General features: G+C 40.9%; 1 protein-coding gene across 2 annotated transcripts in view; it reads right to left on the reverse strand.

Annotated features, from left to right (window-relative positions):
* Positions 1-4,382: 4,382 nt before the first annotated feature.
* The window catches only part of RAB28 (RAB28, member RAS oncogene family), an 89,825-nt gene continuing 73,607 nt past the window's right edge, over positions 4,383-20,600 (reverse strand). The window contains exons 5-7 of one of the 2 annotated variants that reach the window (XM_040966507.1): positions 19,407-19,510; positions 14,062-14,139; positions 4,383-5,175 (exon numbers count right to left, since the gene is read on the reverse strand). In XM_040966507.1, coding sequence (XP_040822441.1) covers positions 5,083-5,175; positions 14,062-14,139; positions 19,407-19,510 — 275 coding nt within the window. In that variant the 3' untranslated portion in view covers positions 4,383-5,082. Of the gene's footprint in view, positions 5,176-6,150; positions 6,506-14,061; positions 14,140-19,406; positions 19,511-20,600 lie in introns of those variants that run through there. The other variant, XM_040966508.1, reaches the window with a different exon arrangement.

Below are 20,600 nucleotides of genomic sequence, written 5' to 3' on the forward strand. Positions count from 1 at the left end.
GATCAAGTGGTGACTCCCGATTCTTTCACATTCTGAACTGCCTTTCCTTCGTTTATTCGCCGACCTAGCTCTGAAGACACGTGGGTTTGCACTCTGCACCATGACATACAACTTATAAAGCAATCCCTTCCACCTGGGGGGAAGGAAGCATTTGTCATGCTTTTCCTCAGACTAGGTCAAAATCTTCTTTGAATAAAATCTACCCATCCTGGTTCATTCCGGGGCTGAATCAAAACCCCTTCCCCGAGCTTCGGCTTACAGCTCTGATTCTTGGAGCACTGTTGCTTTTGTAGTACAAACGTCATCGTGTTCTAGGCTCGCTTTTGTACCTGTCTTCAGTTGAAGTCTCCACACAATCTTTGCTCATCCATTGAAGCCATAGCGTCATCCCTCAGAGGTTTCAGGTACCACTGAAACCCCTTATCATCATCTTCATCACTGGGCATGGGGGTGGGGGCAGAATACTGTAGACATGGCCTCATGGATTGCAATTCAAAAGCCAGCACCATCATCTGGTGTTGATATAAAAACAGAGTTTCAAACTCACCCTAGACTTCCTGAGTCAATATTCCATTAGGAATTCATGTGTACACATCTAATGGGGGGAGTCATACTCTGTGTCGATGTAATCTAAGCTTATGTTACTTTCGAGGATAATTACATTATACCATTGATCTTATTTTCTCTTATCTGAAATCTGTTTTCTCCCTCATGCTTGATGCTAAACCACATCTTTTTATGATGTGTTATAGTCCTACTGAAGCACTTAAAAGTGATTACATTCTTAGTTATGCATGGCGAGGCTGAGTGTTAAAACTCAGAGCATCTTCATCTTTGTCTTTTGTGGCAAGCAAAGGCCCTGGCATAGAATAGCTGCTTATACAAGAAATAATTTTTAAAAATGACACCTGCCTAAGTGATAGAGAAATTGGGTCATGATGCTGAACAGCTCAAGGCAAGGCTTGACCTCAAAGCTCAGGCACAGTGACAGCAACTCGGCCTTCCTTAACTTACTGCTTCTACCCCTATGACATTAACCAATCCCTGAGCCCCCATCACAGCCTCGGGATGACTGGGTCACCCAGAGGCCTATCCTTTCGCATTCCAATCCAGTCGACAAACAGCTTTCTGAAAAACTCCAGGAATGGAGGCTTCTATTTTTTTTTTTTTTCAGAAATCTTGGAAAATTCCACTAGCATTCGTGGAGTCATGAGTCAATTTCTGAGCTAACCACCAAAGCAAAAGAGTATTAATGAATCTAAAACAGTGAAGGTCCAGTTCCAGAGCAAATCGTGGCTGGAAATGGGGTGGTCCATCGGGCAGTGAGGAAACTGACTCCAGAAGGAGTGGGGACACAGACCTGCAGCACAAAGCTAGCAGCTCTTCATTCCAGAGCGTGCAAGGTGGCAACTGTCGCTAAGGATCTCCCAGAATCACAGCAAACAGCGGCAGGGGTCCAGGCCAGGGGACTCCATTTTGAAAAGCCACACCGATTATTCTGCTCCAGCACATTGTCTCAGAGCCCTGGCTCACCTCCTCCCGGAATAATAAAGCAGTCACTCGAGTCATTTGGGCCACTCCACAAACCACTCCAGAGCGGTTTGCCACACATAATAGAGGGTGCACTTGAAAGGCAGCACCCAATGACCAGTTCTGGTTGAAGACTTTTGTGTTTTTCAAAAACTCAATAAGCAACAGAAGTGACCACAATGTGTTTGAAACTTTATAGCATGTGTCTTCAGGAGACAAAGTGCCCAAAACTAGATGGAAAGACTTATAATTTTTTAAATTAAAAACTGTAGATAGGAGAGGTAATACTCAAAGCAAAATAAGCATGAATCCTACGTTGTCATTTCAAAAATAAAACCCGGAGAATAGAGAAAATTGTAATACGGAATTCATAAATCTACTTTGGCCATATGCTACACAGCATATCCACAGGGCCTGCTCTCATCAAGCTGCAGGAGAAGGGGGTCATTCCTGTCTTTAGCTCAATTCTCGTTCCTGTCTCAGCCCCAACTTACAACCGCAGCAACTCTTCTGGGTGCGTGCCTCTCTTCAAGGTGTTTACTGTGAGGACAGACAGGCCAGCAAAGGCATATCATTTTCAAAACAACCTCAGGGGCCGGCACCATGCGGACCAATCCTCCCCTGCGGTGTTGGCATCCCAGATGGACTCGTGTCCCAGCTGCTCCACTTCCAATCCAGCTCTCTACCTGGAAAACAAGAGGAGAGCTCATCTTTGGGCGCCTGCATCCACATGGGACACCCAGAGGAAGCGCCTGGCTTTAGCTCAGTCAGCTAGGGCCACTGTGGTCGCTTGCTTCTTGGAGTGAACCAATAGAAAGAAAATTCTCTCTCTCTCTCTGTATTTTCTGTCAATCTGCCTTCAAAATAAAAATACATTTTTTTTAAAAAAGCACTTAAACACAGACCTGTTCAACTCCAGGAAGGACATCACCCGTGCTAACCGTCACAACGGAAGGATGGCATCCTAAACCCCTGGCGGCCTCAACCACTCTAATTCGACATTGTGTTTCACTCCTGGCTGTGCCACATCAGTAACTTCCTGCCTTGCAGGAAGGTCTGTAATCACTAGCTCTGTTCTCCTCTATGAACGAGCACAGGCATTATTCCTCAGACTGGTGCAGAAATACGACAGGTCATGTGTAAACGCTGAGAACCACAAGCGTCTAAGAGGCCTCCCTTCTCTCTGCCCCCTGCCGAGTCCTCACAGACCCTCCTCAGCTTCTCTGCCTCCTGTTTGTACTCTCAAGGATGTAGATCATAGTATACCACACTACACAAACTGTATTAGAAACGTTTGAAAATCCTCAGGTTTTTCTAAGAAAACCACACAAAAAGAGCACAGTTTGACCTTTACTGAATATAAATCTTTAGGGAAATTTAATAGTGAACTTCAGTCACAACTTTCAAAATAACAGCGGAAACACCTTTGCTCCCTGACTACAATGTCCTTGAGGGTCGGGACTTCATTTACAAAACTTCATACTCCCCTAATGGTCTAGCCCACTGGCCTGCACATTTCAGGAAGATGCTGAAAGGAAGGCTAAACTGAACTAGTGTGAAGGGCTTATCACCCTGAAGGGCTCAAAGGGTCCTAAATGGTTTTAGAATGAAAAGTATGGCAATCAGTGAGGGGAGAGGGTTGGGTCCACAACCTAGTAAGAACAGTCATAATCTCTGAAATCTTTTTTCTAAATTAAAAAAAAAATTTTGTGGCCAGGAGACCAAAGGGGGTCCACCAGATCTTACGTAGGGTCCCATGGTCTCTAGAGTTGCCTTTTCTTCTTCTTTTTTTAAAAAGATTTATTTTATTTATATTGCAAAGTCAGATATACAGAGAGAAGCAGAGACAGAGAGGAAGAACTTGCGTCCGCTGATTCACTCCTTAAGTGTTCGCACTGGCCAGAGCTGCGCCAATCTGAAGCCAGGAGCCAGGATCCTCCTCCAAGTCTCCCACGCGGGTGCAGGGTCCCAAGGCTTTGGGCTGTCATCTTTGACTGCTTTCCCAGGCCACAAGCAGGGAGCTGGATGGGAAGCAGGGCTTCCGGGATTAGCACCAGCACACATGTGGGATCTGGCACGTTCAAGGAGAGGACTTTTTAGCTGCCAGGCCACAGCGCCGGGACCCTACACTTAAGTTGGGCATGTAAAGAATGGGAAATAACAAGCTTTCCAAAATCTGTTACAGCTACAAAATTCAGTATTCAAAATTCCCGCACACATTTGTGGCAAAACTCCCAAGAAGAAGGCATCCTGTTAGGTATGAGGTATGCTAGAAGATATAGATAAAAAAAGAATTGCCCTTAACTGAGTTCACGGTTTGTTAACCAAAAAGGCAGGGACACACAAGCTGTAATGCACAGCACTGAGGGGAGGCGGCCACAAAGGAGGCAACTGACGTGAGACCGTCAGCTGTGCAGACAAGGACACACTTTGTATAGGGTGGCATTTGTTCCTGCTTCAAGATAGCAAAGACAGAGCAACCACCAGGTCAAGCAGTGTGCGGCAGTGACCGAGAAAGTCAGACCCTGCCTCGTGGTGCCTAGGGTTGGCAGCAGCAGACAGACATGGCGGGATGGGAGGATTTATAGAGCAAGCACAAGAAGGCAGATCTCGAAGCACACAGGAGCAGCTCCAGGCTCTGCCTGCACCAGGTCAACATGGCAAGCGAGAAGATGGCAAGGCAGGCTAGCGCTTCCGTGCAGAGCCTGAGATGGCGGGCTGCGAGTCTGGCCCAGCAAAGCAACAAGTCTCATCCACGTGTTCACTTCAGGGGGTAAATGATGCATGTGAATCCACTTGGTTTTCCGGTACCAAAACAAAGATGACTCAAAGAAAATTCCTCCCCAAATTATTTTAAATAGATTTATTTGCAAGAGAAAGACATGTGAACATCAGGTACAGTCTGATTCAACATGATGCAACCGTGTGTTGTCATTCAGTGTTCCTCGTCCCCTGGAGGACAGAGCCACGGCTGCAGGACCTGAACGCTGACCAAAGTTCATCAAGCCGTCTAACCTGACCGCGATGCAGTAATAAAATACAATATCAAATACTCAGTGCTTGGTGAATTACAAACTACAATATAAACAATTTAGGCTCTTTTATACTGAAAAAATATTTCTATTACAGCCTCATTTTAAGCATTTTCTATTAGGTATAGTTTTATATATTTTTACACACAAGTTCCGAGTAGCCCCGTGCTGTGGCGAGACTCGGGCGTGACTTGGACACTTCTCATACTTGGTTTAAAAAACATGTTTTCTAGCAGGGAGAAGATGAAGCTGTAAAGAGAACCAACATCATTCCTTTTCAATGACAGTCTAAATTCCAGAGAACGTGGCTTTCCATCTTGTGTTCAAAGTGTGTGGTCCTGAAGCGCAATTCTTCGCAGTCCAAGAGCGGCCTGAGGCTGTGGGCAGCGCCTGCCGATGAAGCGAGCTGGGGGGCGAGTGTGAAGCACAGAGATGGGCACTGATAAAACAAGTCCCCTGAAGTCCTGGCCCACTCGGGGTGAAGGGCAGCCGGAGCTCTCAGCACGGAAGAAAAACGCGCTCACTGAACTGCACACATAGAGCTCTTAGGCGTGTGAACAGTCCTGGACATGGGTTCCTGGTTGTAGTTTACAATATCTGCCTTCACCACTCTCTGTCATAAAAGAAAACACAGTTGTTATCAAGACATCAGAACATTCACAAAGAGCTCCTTTAAGTATATTTTGATTGTCTGAACTTTGGTGAACTCCTGATGACAGACATCATAAATGAAGCTGGAGCTGATACTACAAGAATCAACCAAAACAAACTCGCGAGTGTTGGGATTTTTTTTTCCTGATCTTGGTTTTGGTTTTGGTTTTGGTTTCTTTTAAAGATACAATAGCAACTTGGTTATTGAGTCTTCCCTGGTTTTGTGATATTAACTTGAGGTTACTACCAGTTCTATAAAAGAAAAATTGATGAACAAAACATGAAAAATTAAACCCTTGTTGTAATTTAAAGCAAAGAATTAGAATAAATCATTCACACATATTTTAGCTCATAGCCAAGACCTCATCATTTCAAAGTAAAACTGTCATTTTACCAGTATTCCCGCCGGCCATTATACTCAGCCATAACTTTTATTAGAATGTTTACAGCAGAGTATGAATTAGTAAAAGACATGTTTAGGAGGACTGAAAATACAAAGCAGAGGGCAACTGCATTTTAAAAATTCCCCTAGATTTTAAAACCTTACTGATAAATCCCTAACTTCTTTCCAACGAGCTCACTCATTATAATGCTATGAATAGCAACTCCAACAAAATATGGTGTAGTAAAAAATTCAGAAATATTTAATACTCATTTATAAAATAACTTAAGCCAAAAGACACTTTTAGCTCTTTTTCCCTTCCTTCCAATTCATACTTAAAGGAGTATCAGAAACAACGAATTTAGCAATATACCCTAATACTCACACTTAGCAACACGTCAAAACAAATCTTTCATTTGTTTTTGAACTCTCTTCCCAGATTTGCACATATAAGCAGCTAGAAAAGGGTAATTCAAGGCAAATTTTAAATGTATTTTTTCAATTACCTGGCTACTTCAGGGAAAATGGAAGGCGACAGATAATGAAATAACTGCCTTAATTATGCACTTCATTGTACATGTAATAAACACAAGCATAAAGACAAATGGGTCTCAAAATGACTAAAATGTAGTTTTAGTTTGTTCTCGATTTCTTGTATACGTCATACATCTCCTAGCAAAGCACCAATTTCAAAGTTGTTAAACAGGAATTATGCAATATTAATTTCCAAAGCTGTACAAGCATGAATTTCCCTATTCATAGGGTTTGAAGACCAAGACAGCACTCCCTAGTTCTCCCCCCCTTCCCATCAATACCTGAGCTACTGCACTGCACAGATCCTACTCTGAGCAGAGGCCAGATGCCGGGCATCTTCTTCCGGGTACTTCACTATTTCTGCCCTGACAATACGCTGCCAATTCCATACAACATAAACAAGATGAAGAAGAAAGGATTAAAAAAAGCAGAAGGAAAGACAATGGAAGTTTTGTTCAATGACTGAAAATACAAGGGAACATCAAAATAGAAAAAGAAAATTAATACACAAATTAAACATCACAAATAGCAGAATGCATACATACAAAAGGAAGGCAAAAGAACAGACTCAAGAACCATTATTCTTTACAATTCAATTTAAATTCTGAAATAAAATGTCTACTGACTCTTCCAAATTGAGTTGTATCTGTAATGTCACAATTACACGTAACATGTACTTAGAGGACTGTGAACAATTACAGGGAGTCTCTCTGCTAAAGCACAGCAAAAACACTGATTTCATTTCTTCTGACAATCCCGATGATTAAATATGTACTAGCCACCATAAATGGGACGACAGCGAATTACGTATGTACGCACAAATTGCTGCAGACCTAACGGGAAGCACACAAAGACACACACACACAATGCAGCACATACACAAGCTAGTTGTTTCACTAGTGTACAAATGTTGTGCAAACACAGAGGAACAAGCGATCAATCATCTTAAAAGGTGGAGAGAAAGAAGGAATCAGAAGAAGCCTTTTGCCATTTGTAATTTTTATATTTAATAACATTTATTACTGAGTCAAAGACTTGTGCCGTTCACTCTGTCATTCCTCTCCACTCTACTTTCCATATTCCACATAAAATAAACAAGTGCAAAAACTCATAAAATATAACATCTAAGCAAAACAGCTACTGCTTTCAATTATCTAGAGTTCTGCTAAATAAAGAACAAAAATATATTAGTATGTCTTAATTGCTACAATTCTTGGAATGAAAAGGCCACGTGAGACAGAAGCATAGCAGAAGTAACATGCTTCCCATACTTTTTCAGACTGGAAACTACCCTTGCTTTGTAAAGAATCATAGATAGCTTATTTCAGAAAACTTGTCTTACATAACAGCACCTATTAGCATAATGAAAATTTCCTATTGGCTGCTATTTCTGATGGCATTCACAAACAGATTCAGTAAATAAATGAGAGTAAATGAACAAAGATGCCGATTTTATAAATATATTGGGTGGATCCTGCTTAATCTCTCTAACCAGCAGTATCAACTTGAGGAAAAGATAGGACTTCCTGGGCCCTCCCTGTGCTGTTATCAACAAAAGCATCAGCAACCGCCAAGGAGCTGTGAGAGGTACGCCAGTGAGATGCACAGCGTAACTGACCTCCCCACACTCCCCTGCTCATGCTGAACTAGGATACGGTGGAAAGGAGGAGGTTTTCATCATCAGTGGAGCTCATTTACCCAACACAATGCTGGTTCAAACTTCATTCTTTAAGCACAACCAGGGTACTGAACTATGCTGGAGGCATTTTTGATCAATGTATCAACTAATATCTAATTAACAGGGCAGAATCTTTCTTGATGGTCTCAACTACTTGAAATAAAGTTAATACAATATTTCTAAACTTGAAGATACAATTAAGGCCTTTGAAGATTCAAAATTTTGTTTTCTACAAGCAGAAAAATATGCTTTCTGTGTCATAAACATCACAGTAGGTGGCTTCTCAGTAATTACATTGCTTCTAAGCCATTTATTGATCTTTTCTAGGACAATATTACTTAGAAAACACCAGCCTCTACTTTTGCAGACACAAACAGACACTCAATAGTTTTCCTCTAATGGTCTAATAGTCCTTAACTCCCATGCTGTCAGAGAGTGCTGGCAAGCGACCTGGAGTTAGCAATGGCAGGCACGTAGAGTCAAGCACAAAAGGAGTAAAACGTCCAAGGAGTGCTGACAGGCTCAGAGGAAAGCACGGAAGATAGAATTTGGCCAGTGTGCAGCTGCATCTTAACCCTGAGAGTAGTAACATGTTTACCACTGCAGAAGCCGTAGCTTGTCATGTTCAGGATGTGGAATCAGTTCATCTTGAAGCCAAAACATTTGGCACTATCATTAATTTAAAGTTCATCAGTATTTATATGTTTTAGATAAATATTGTACGACGGAAAACTGTGGCATGGAAAAATCACCAAACAATTTCTCATTGGTATAAAACCAGAGTGCAAGCAAACAGTAAGTTTATGATTTAAAGTTTGAATAAAGCATGTTAAAAGCACAGTAACTCCCACAAAAGCAATAGGTTAAAAAGGGGGGAAAAAGGTATTCCTTTTCCTCTGTGTAACAGGCCATTAACTAGGTGGCCAGGAGCATTCAAAACTTTGGGCAAGTTACTTCACTCTCCATGACCTCTTAGTCTATAAAATAAAAGATTTATCTACATTGTTTCCAACATCTTTTCTGGCTTTAAAACTGTATGAACAAAATAAGCTTAAAAGGCAAACAGAAAAAAATCAAAGATGAAATACGATACAGAAATCCATTAAGCAGTGCTGCAATGTCTCAGGCCTCAAAGAATAAGCACAAAATTAGTAAACCAGTGGGCCAAGGAAGTCAAGCAGCAGTTAGAACAAAGAAAACATCTCAGTATGCCCTCAAAAACACACCGGCAAAAAAGAACCTTAAAAATCAGTATCAGGAAAAAACAATCTAAGTCCCTTACGAACTCCTTAAAGAAAGTTAATACTGAGATAAAGCTGAAAAGCAAGGAGAGCCTTACGATCAGGCACCAGGGATTAAACAAGCACTTGTGTTATACAGTTACATGCTAATTAAAATCTGCTAAAATCTAAAGTGTGCCTAGTACATGCCAGAACCTATGCTGGCACTTCCATAAGCAGTGTGCACATAACAGCTGCCTGTGGTAAGTTCAGTGGATGTATCAGACATGACAGAAATGACGGACTCTGAGAGGTGAATGTAGGCAGGGCAATGCAGTCGGCCTAGCAGATAAGACACCCATGTCCCTCATCAGGGTGGCTCTGGCTCCCGACTCCAGCTTCCCACTAAGGCAGACAACAAGAGGCAGGAGTGCTGAGGATTCAAGTAGTCAGGTTCCCGTCCAAGAGAAGAACTGGACTGCATTCTGGGCTCCTGGCTCTAACACGGGGTCTACTCTCCGTCACCACAGGCATTTACACACACTATCAGCAAATGGAAGCTCTCCTCTCCATCTCTGTCTCTCTCAAATAATAAATAATAGAAAAATGCATACCACATTCAAACCAAAGGGAAATCCATAGTTTAACAAACAAGTAAAAACACCTAATTAAAAAATAAGAACTCAATACCGAGCATGCATAGAAAATGTCCTTGTCATTTACATTGAAAGGCAATATAAGAGTTTGCATTATTTGTTCAGAGATTATTTAGTATTATTAAGGGGCAGAATGCAAACTTTCCTAGGTAAAAGCAGCTGTAAATTTATTTTTTTCCTACACAGATGCAACTATTAACTAAATTAAGACTTGTTAAAACTGTGTTGGTGATGGGGTGCAGCCAGCTGATGGCTAGCACCCACCTGTTAGCTTAACTGGTGCACAGATACAGTGTCCGCACCCGACCCTTCCCACCTTCTCTGGCACCATTCAAGTTAACTGAAGCGCAGAAATGGCTCTGGAGGTCCAAGCACCTGGCCCCTCCTGCCGCCTATTGTGCTAGGTTAGGTTAACTAACTACTGGCAAACTCTGGGATCCAGCAGCTCCCTTCCTGCCTCCTGCACATGGAAACTGTTCTGGATGGCTCTCACTCTGATTGGAGATTGAGAGCTTCAAAATCCCTGACTTCTGCTACATGGTGCAGTGGTCCTGGAGTGTAGCAGGAGCTGCTGTCACCAAGCTTAGGCAATAAAGACCCCTCCTAACATCCTACAGTTGGGTCCAGTGAGATCTCTCACACTCCACAACAGTGTCTCTATTAAACCTATTGTTTAGATGTGCATCTGTCCCATTTATCCTGAAAGTTCCATGAGGACAAAATTTGACCTTGTTCAACTCTGTAGCTCAGATTCTAGTTTGGTTATTGGTCTAAAGTAGACCCTGAAAATATGCTTGCTATGTTAATAAACTATTATTATTCTTTCTCTTCCCTGCAAAACTTTAGAATGTTCTGATAACATTATAAGACTCGCAAATAGGCATGATTCAGGTTAGAACTAAAACAGTAGTGTCTTTTTCATAAGCCATGAATGGAACTAAAACTGAAACCTCATTACAAATATTTACACTATGAACTAAATTATAGCACCAAGTTCTATATGACTGGTGAATATGCAATTTAACTTCTTGTCTATAACACAATACAAAGTACTGGCAAGCATGACTTCAAATTCCCTCAAAAATCTTTGAAATATCATTAAAAAAATCCTGTGATGGGGTGTATTGGGAGATTCAGTCATATAGAACCTGCAGGTAATACACCTTACACCTCGAGCAAATATGCCTGAATGTTAAACTCGTATCTGAATTCAAGATAGTCATTTTGTTGGTGTTGCAACAAAAAGGAATGAGAATACTCATAAAAATTCCCCAAATTTTTGCCTTTCATAAGCATCCCAGGTCCTCCTTCCCTCTCAAGGTCTTCCTGCATCTGAGCATCTCACAGCTCAGGGAGACAGTTCTTCCTGTGTGACACACCAGTAGGCCTTGCCTTCTGGGGAGAGCTAGTTCTCCATTTCTCCAGACAAGAACTCTGCATTCCTCTGGACTTCTTGTGCTCTTTATGCAATCACTCCACACACTCACTTTGAAACACTGCCTACTTCCATCCATCCTTTCCCTTTCACCTTCACACTGGTTCTTACCACATGGTAGCTGCAACAGATTCCTTGCTTAATTTCCTTCCTATTCCGTAACACATAAAATATCCCATTAGATTAACACTGCCTGAAGACTGCTTGCACTTATTTCTCCCCCTAAAAATTAGCCCCACCATATACATTAAAGTGCATTAATCTGGCCTTCTTCAATCCCTGTAACTGTTCCCAAACCCCATTGAAGTCTGGTGCAAACAGGCATTTGCTTTATCCAAACTATTCTTCTGTTTCCAAATACAACATAAGCTTTTTACCCAGGTATATTTTCAAATCAGTTCCTTTTATCAACCATTTTATTCCTTCCACAAGTCAGTAGAGTGGCAAAAATAGAGATACTATCAACAGCCAAATGATTCAAATTCTGGACTCCCATTTCTTAGCCATGGGTCAGTGGTCAAGTGAGCCAGCCTCTCCGCAGGTCTGTGTTCTGACTACAGAATGATGAACTCTCACCTGTCCTAGAAGTTATTGTGGGGATTAAATGAGATAACGAAGGCTGACAGATACCACATTAATATTATTCATTGAAGTTAGGGCTACATTTTAAACATTTTTTAATCTTTTTATAAAAACACTACTATAGTGTTATAGGGTATAACCAATAAGACATTTATGACTGCTTGATAATCACTCATGGATTCTCCTCCATTAACCAGAAACAAACGTCATTTAGAAAGAGACACTAAGGACCAAAGCCACAGCAGGCTAGGCCTCCACCTGAGGTGGTGGCATTCTATATGGGTGCTGCTTCATGACGGCTGCTCACCTTCCCAACTAGCTCTTTGCTGGTCACCAGGGAGAGCACCAGAGAATGGTTCAAGTCCTTGGACCTCTGAAGCCATATGGGAAACTTAGAAGAGGCTCCTAGGTCCTGGCTCCAAATCCTAGCTTTGAATCAACTCAACTCTGGGATTGTGGCCATATTGGGGAATGAAACTGTGGATGGAAGATCTCTCTCTGTGTGTGTCTCTCCTATCTCTTTGCCTTTCAATTAAAATAAATAAATAAATCTGAAAGCAAGCAAGCAAGGAAGGAAGGAAGGAAGGAAAAGAAAAAAGGAAGGAAGGAAAGAGGAAACACTAACAAGCAGAGGCCTGTACACCCTGGAGCTCTGCCTGAGGCCTCTGTGACTTCTCTTTCCTATATTCTTCCCTAAGCAAAAGCCAAATCACCACTTTTGAATGTGTCTGGAAGCTCTTACCACAGAACAAAATATCTTATCACTATACCTAGCCATAGAAATCAGAGAAATAAATCTCTCAGAGAATTAAAAATAGCAAATTTTCAGAGTTTCAAATATTTTAATGTCATAGTAACATTTACATCAGTATAACAATTTTCAATTAGTATTGAACATAATTTCTCTCTTTTTAACACATACACACACATGCACACATACACACACATACGCAGACACTACATTAACTTACAGAATTAAGGAAAAATTAGGGATGGAAAAAAATCATTATATCTTTTTTGTTGCATAAAATGAATGAGGCCGAGAAAATACAGAGAATATGTAATTAGGTTTTGCTTCTCACACACAACTTCTGCAGCTTATTTTAAACTATATAATTTCTTAATCTGATCTCCCTGGCAAACACATACATTAATTATAATTACAATGATATTCCAAGTTATTTTTTAATATTTATTCATTTTTATTGAAGAGACAAATTCACAAGAAAAAGGAGAGACAGAGGGATTTTCCATCTATTGAGTCCTTCCCCAAGTGGTCACAATGGCCAGAACTGCACTGATCCGAAGCCAGAAACCAGGAGCTTCACCAGGGTTTCCCACATGGGCACAGGGTGCCAAGGCTTTGGGCTGTCCTCAAGTGTTTTCCCAGGTTACAAGCAGGGAGCTGGATGGGAAGGGGAGTGGCTGGAATGCTAACTTGCACCCATATGGGAATCCAGTGCTTGCAGGGCAAGGATTAACCAACTGAGCCACTGTACCGGGCCCCTCTAGAAATATAATTTGGTTCTGCTTCTAATCACACAACTTCTAAGCTTCCTTTATAATCTCTGGCTCTGACCACTCATTCTGTCAAATATATATATTAAGATTGCAATTCTGATATTTTTAAGTTCTTGACTATTGGTATTCATGTATATATCTCAGACTAAGCTGCTCAAGAATAGTGAAACATACAGAAGTCCTCAATAATTAGTACTATTAAATTTACAAAATAATATCCAGAACTGATATGATGGAGCTGGCACCATGGAGTAGCAAGCTAAGCCTGTACCAGTGCCATCAGCATCACATATGGCTGTCGCTTTGTGCCCCAGCTGCTCCACTTCTGATCCAGCTCCCTGCTTGTGGCCTGGGAAAGCAGTGGAAGATGCCTCAAGTGCTTGGGCCGCTGTACCTACATGACAGACACACAGAAAAAGTTCCTGGCCTCTGGTTTCAGATTGGTCCAACTTCAGCCATTGTATTCCTGTGAGGAGTGAACCAGTGGATAAAAGACCTCTTTGTCTCTCCTCCCCTCTCTGTAACTCGGCCTTTCAAATAAAAATAAAATAAATCTTTAAAAAAAAAAGGGAAGAACTTAAATAAAGAAGCACAGGACAAGACAACGCAATCAGCACCGTAACCCATTAATTAGCCACTGCTGAAGGAACAAAATGAAGCTACAAGGAGAGTAACAGCCTCCACATTCTGCAGGAAACACTGACTTGTCATCAAATCCCAAGAGTTTTTAGCATATCTACATCTATGGACAGACAGCAGATAGCAGAAATGGGAAATGATAATGTATAACAAAATCATACGAAATCATTAATTCTTAAAATATGAAATTCAAATGATCACCTGTGACTGTTCTATTTCTGCTTTGTTTAATTTGATTCCAAGGATTTCAGCAGCCACTTTTTGAAAACACAGGAAGACCTACATAATAAAAACAGGTTTAAATGATTCAAACAGGCATGTATAAGCTAGCTTAACTGAACTGAACTTCCCAAAAAGTGATAAACAGCAAAAATTATAAAAATATGATTCATGTGAGTCCAAAAATAGCTTTATTTATAAAATGTAGCAGCATTTTAAATGTAATAAAAATGTTTTAATGATTAAACTATAATTTGAAAGTGAGGTAATGTGGCCTAAACATACATTTGTCCCTAAAAGATACATTTTAAAAGGATTTGGTATAAAAATTAAAGCTACTAGTGTATCCAAAACAACACATTTGCTAGCATTAAAAAAATCCTATGATTCTTGAAGAAAATGACAATAAACTAATCTCTGATTTTATACTGACAATTCTACACCGATCTTTTGAGCTATCTTTAGTCTATCTTTAAAAGGTTTTCTTTGTGGTTCCTACCAATTTCAATAAATCCTCCGTATCTCCTGAGTAAAACAACTTGTGATCCTTAACTATACTTTATCAGTTCAGAGTAAAGGAGCTATACATTTCATCATAGCTTATCAAAAATCCACAAATAGTTCTGTAGATAAACAGCCTTTCACATTTGAGAAGAGTTAGTGCACTGGGGTTCCTAAGAGCGCCAATCCTGGCATTTACTGTAGCATAAATTACTTTTCCCTCATACATATCCCAGCATTCTCCTGCCCTTATTCATCTCCTAAATACTTACTGAATATCCATCACAGCATTAATAATTCAACTTTTATTTTGAATCAAGAGATGAAAACCCCTGAATGGATGCCACTTCAGCCTCAAACAGCCCAAGTATATATTCAGTTTGCTTACAGTCAACATTCAAGGAACTGGAGAGAAAGAATTCGAGAAGAAACTGAGCACAGAGAAGTGGGTACAAATATGCAGGACCCGGTGGACGACTGGGAAGACTTTGGCATCTATTCTGAACAGAGTGAAAGTTAAAGGAGGTATGACTACCACTTTAACAGGACCAATGTGGTTGTTCCATTCAGTATTCATCCAGTGTATAAAAAGAAAAATGAGTAAAGAGACTAACATAAGATGTTATGAAGGATGAAACCAAAGTGGAAGCAGTGGAGATGAGAAGACACAGTTGCTCTGCCAGTGTTAACCACAGACATGAAGGGGAAAGGTCATAGGATGAAAGTAGTTCTTTGACTTGGGTTTAGATGATACTTCGTAGGAGTTTGGCTGGCACCTGGCCTGGTCAGCAGGGCACCATCTGAGCTTCCTGCTGAGGCAGTGATGATAACACAGCTGGGCTCCTGCCAAGCACCTGGAAGGCCTGGGTTAAGCTCCAGGCTCTGACCTTCAGCCAGATCCAGGCAGGCATTTGGGTTATGAACTGCTGGGTGGGAGATCCTTCTTCCTCTCCAGGGAGAGGAGTGGCATGCAAGACATGAATCAACTTATAGACCTAAGTCATCCTTCTGAGATCTTCCTACACAAGTGTTCTAAATTCTGCATAATAATCCAATAATCCAATAGGTCCAAGATGGTTAACTGAGAAAGATAGAATAATTTATTACCCCAAAATCAGGAAATTTTGTACCTATTGCTCATTAATTCTAAAGTCACTCTGGCATGGCAGTCTTTGGCTCTGATAACCATTTGAACTTCGTCTTAGCAGCCAGGATCTCAAGGAGGAGCACTAAGGCTAAGGATACAACTCCTGCAGCTAATTTTAAAATTCTTGTTTGATTTGAGTGACAGTGAATGCATATTAAGGATAAGGGTAGCAATCTCCCTAAGCATTTACAAGTTCAGACAATATCCGGTTGTTTCTAATAAAAACTAACTATGTTTCTCTTTTAAAAAGTCACCAAATATTGTATATATTCTGAAAGCATATCCAAAAGAAATCGGTGAGACACAGATGTAGGATGGAAGAGAAAGATACAAGAATTATTTCAAAATTTCCTGCTGAGCAGCTCTAATGCACTGTACCTGTTACTAATCAGAGCGGGGAAGACTGGAAGAAATTTGAGAAGGGAATATCAAGAGCTCAAGTTCCAGATATATTAATCTGGCAGGTTGTCAGATATCTCAGTGGAGATGCCAAGCAAGGAGTTGGGTCTGAGCACCTGAAGAACCAGCACAAGGTCTGGGCAAAGCAATGGAACCAAATGAGGCCACCAAGGAAGTTGAGAACTATATGATGACTGAATCCTACAACATTCCAATATTTAGAAGGTGGAGCAATAAGAGGGAATTAGCAGAAAGGATTTTAAGGGCAGTTGGTGCAACAAGGAGAAAAGCCAGCAGGCACAGGATCCTAGATACTAGGCGAACCAAGTATTTCAAAAAGGAGACAGTAACCAACTACTTTACAGGCTGCTTCTGTCTCAAGTAAGATGAGAACTAAGTGACCACTGGATTCAGCAAAAGGAAGTCACTGGTAACAGTGCGCCAACTGAAATGGTGGGATAAAAGTTCACTTGAACTGTTGAAGAAAAACTGGAAGGAGAGGAACTAGACAAAACTCTTTGAGATTCTGATGGAAAGCAGAAGAAATAAAGCAACAACTCAGATGTGAGATCAAGAGCTTTTTTGTTTTCTTTTAAGATAAATCATAATATTTTACATGCTGATAAAATAATCCAACATGTGGGAGGGGGGAAGATGAGAGAGGAAGACAGACTTTACAGAGCGACCTTCTTGGTCAGGCACAGTATTAAAATGATTTCATTTCAAAGCAGTATTTAAAACGAAAACAATGAAGCTTTTTAATAGTGCTTCAACACGGGAACACCAGTAAACACATACACTGGAAGGCAGAGTAACGCAAAAATGGCAAAAGACAAGTAGGAAAAGCAGTGAGGGTGGATGCCCAACTACTGAGATGACACCCTTTAGAATGCTATGTGGTTATGCTCACATTAGCATGGGTGCAAGAGTTCAGAAAGCCCAAATTCTTAAGGGTGTCTGATCTCCAAAAGGATTAAGCCCCTTTCCTTATTACTTAATGCTTATCCAAGGGATAACAACTATTAAAGTTATGAGGGAAAAAAACATCAAAATATGAAACCACAGAAAGATCTCAAACTTCTTTTGGCTGAAAAAATGACAAGAAAATAAACTGTCAGCAAAGCATTGGGCAGTGGAGAATAGTTATAAAAACTGTAAAAAAAAAAAAATGGCTGTTATGAGGCCCAGTGCCGTGGCCTAGTGGCTAAAGTCCTCACCTTGAACACCCGGGATCCCATATGGGTGCTGGTTCTAATCCCAGCAGCCCTGCTTCCCATCCAGCTCCCTGTTTGTGGCCTGGAAAAGCAATCAAGGACAGCCTAGATCTTGGGACCCTGCACCCACACACGAGACCCAGAAGAACTCCTGGCTCCTGACTTCAGATCAACATAGCTCCAGCCATTGCGGTCACTTGAGGAGTGAACTATTGGACGGAAGATCTTCTTCTCTGTCTCTCCTCTCTCTCCCTCTCTCTCTCTCTCTGTCTATATATATCTGACCTTGCAGTAAAAATAAATCTTAAAAAATGGCTGTTATCCCTAATATAAAAATGTCCATAAAATTGTTGAAAAAGCAATGAGAAATTGTAAACCAGTCATAAGCAGAAAGTGAATACCTAATAAAAATTTTTCTAATGTCAGCCACAATTACACTAAAAACATTACAAAGTGAAACAGTGAATTACCCTTTTTTTTGCCTATCAAAAAGACAAAGATTTAAAAATAAATAAATATTGACTATTAAAATGGTAGTAATGTATAGCACTGGTAAGGATTTAAACTGGTTTAGCCTCTGTGTAATTTGACAGTGGATTTCAGACCTCTCTCAAGGAACCTACCTGCTACAAATAATCAAAACCTATAAAGCTTCTGGAATAAATTTTATATTAGAATATTATACTCAAAAATAGGAAGTAACCTATATGTGCAGCAATAGGAACGTGGTTAAGTATATTTTGCATATTTATAAGTAGGTTACTGAACCTAGTTATTAACACAAATCCCATAGGAGATTTTTCTACAAATAAAAATATCTGAGCAAAATATTCAGCAACTTAAACATGATCACCGTGGGGCAGTGTTGTGGCACAGCACGCTGAGTGCTCCAGCAGCTCCTATTACAGTGCTGGTTCAGGTCCAAGCTTTCCCACTATGGATCTAGCTCCCTGGCAATGCACCCAAGAAGGCAGCAGATGGCAGGTGACGGCTGAAGTACCCTGGGCCCCTGCCACCAATGTGAGATACCTGGATGAAACTCCTGACTAACCCAGTCTCACAGCTGCAGACATCTGGAGATGCAATCCTGACCTCCCTCTCCTCACACCCATCTCACCTCCACTCAGTCATTCTGCCTTCCTAATAAATAAATCTTAAAAATGAAAAGTATTAGGATCTTAATTGTTCTAAATAAACACTTACTGTAGCTAAGATAGAAACCCCAAGGACACTAGAGAAGTTCACAAATCCAGCTTCCTCCATTTACTGGCTTTGCAGTCTGGACTCCGTTGCCTGACCTCCCTAACAGGCACCTGAAAATATCAACAACGGGGCAGTGCAAGGCCTGCCACAAAGCAGGTACTCAGTAAACATAACCTGCTAGGAAATTATGAGTATTACAAAAAAGATAATTAAAAGAAGTTATATAGGGCCAGTGCCATGGCAGAGCAAGGTAAACCTCTAATTGCAGCGCCAGCACCCTATGTGGGTGACAGGTTGAGTCTCAGCTGCTCCACTTCTCATTCAGTTCCCTGATGGTGTGACCGAAAAGGCAGTGGAGGAATGCCCAGGGATCTAAGCCTCTGAACCCACGTGGGAGACCTGGAAGCGACTCCAGGCTCTGAGCTCCGAGCAGGTCCAGCTCCAAGCTGGCTCAGCTCCAGCCCTCGTGACCATTTGGGGAGTGAACCAGTGGGTAGCAGATCTCTTTCTCCTTATTTCTCTGTGTAATTATGCCTTTCAAATAAAAGAAGTAAATCTTTGAGTCAGTTATTTTAAAAGAAATAAATTATATAATATCATGAACCATCATCTCTGTATGCTAGAGTTTTCATGATTTTCATTCTTTTTTAATTCTCTGCACTTTCCAATTCTCTGTACTTTTGGGTTCCCATTATGTTAAATCACTTAGAAAAGTAATGTAACCAAAATTAACTTATAATATCTAAGCTTCTTATGACTTCACTAGAAATAAATTTGCTTCAAAATAATTCAAGTATATTCCTATGGATGTAAATAAATATGAAAATGTAGTTATGATATGCATTATTCAGTATTTTACTTACAGAGTCTCCTGTCTTGGCTGAGACAAAGTGGCTACTAAAACCATTTTCCTGGCAAAACCGCAAGTGCTTTTCAGATTTTACTGTTCGCATATGCTCCAAATCAACTAAAAGGTGTTAAAGAGAGGGGAAAAGTTATACATTAGAATCATCTGAGACACTTCTGACAACATCACCCACGCCCACCCCCCAGAACTGGGAAAGACCCTATCCGCACCCCACAGCTGCAGGGCTACAACTGCCAATGCTACGGGCTTTAGCATCACTGATGGTCACTGCCCAGGATCTGCAGGTGGTCCCCACTTTGTCCTACTGCCATTCTATCCCACTCTGACTAATGTTTAACTTGCCTTCACAAGTCCTGTCCACTCCTACATCACACCACAAACTACACAAATTACTACCATGTGACACTAAGAAAACACATTGCTGATGTTTAAAACAACTGGGAAAAAAAACTCCTATGGAAGCTACACTTCTAGATGTGCCCAGAACCAAAGTCAAAGCAACTACCCAACTGATACCACACATTCCACCCAAACAGAAGTTTTAAAAATATACTTATAAAGAAAGAGAGACTTCTAAATCAGATGGAAGGACATCAATAAAGTGACACAGGAAACACTAAGAAAGGAAACACGACACTTTCAAGGGGAAACAATAATCTTTCAGAAATAGATTCTGATTTGGAAGAAATTTATTCAATGTCTGAAAAGAATTAAAAGTAATGATCCTGGGCCCGGCGCGGTGGCACAGTGGTTAAGGTCCTCGCCTTGCACGCCCGGGATCCCATATGGGCGCCAGTTCTAATCCCGGCAGCCCCGCTTCCCTTCCAGCTCCCTGCCTGTGGTCCGGGAAAGCAGTCGAGGACGGCCCAAAGCTTTGGGACCCTGCACCTGCACAGGAGACCCGGAAGAGGCTCCTGGCTTTGGATGGGCATAGTATCGGCCATTGCGCTCACTTGGGGAGTGAATCATCATCGGATGGAAGATCTTCCTCTCTGTCTCTCCTATCTGTATATCCGCCTTTCCAATAAAAAAAAATAATAAAAATAAATCTTTTTAAAAAAAATAATGATCCTAAACAAACTCAGTTAGATTAAAGTGATTATTAAGAAATAAAAAATCACAGAGTCACTAACATTGAAAGAATTCATGTGAAATCTTGAGGCTGAAAATTCAGATCAATAAAATTAAA

The sequence above is a fragment of the Ochotona curzoniae genome, unplaced genomic scaffold, assembly GCF_017591425.1.
Source record: "Ochotona curzoniae isolate NIBS_2020 unplaced genomic scaffold, NIBS_Ocur_1.0 scaffold_4505, whole genome shotgun sequence".
NCBI classification, from domain to species: domain Eukaryota; kingdom Metazoa; phylum Chordata; class Mammalia; order Lagomorpha; family Ochotonidae; genus Ochotona; species Ochotona curzoniae.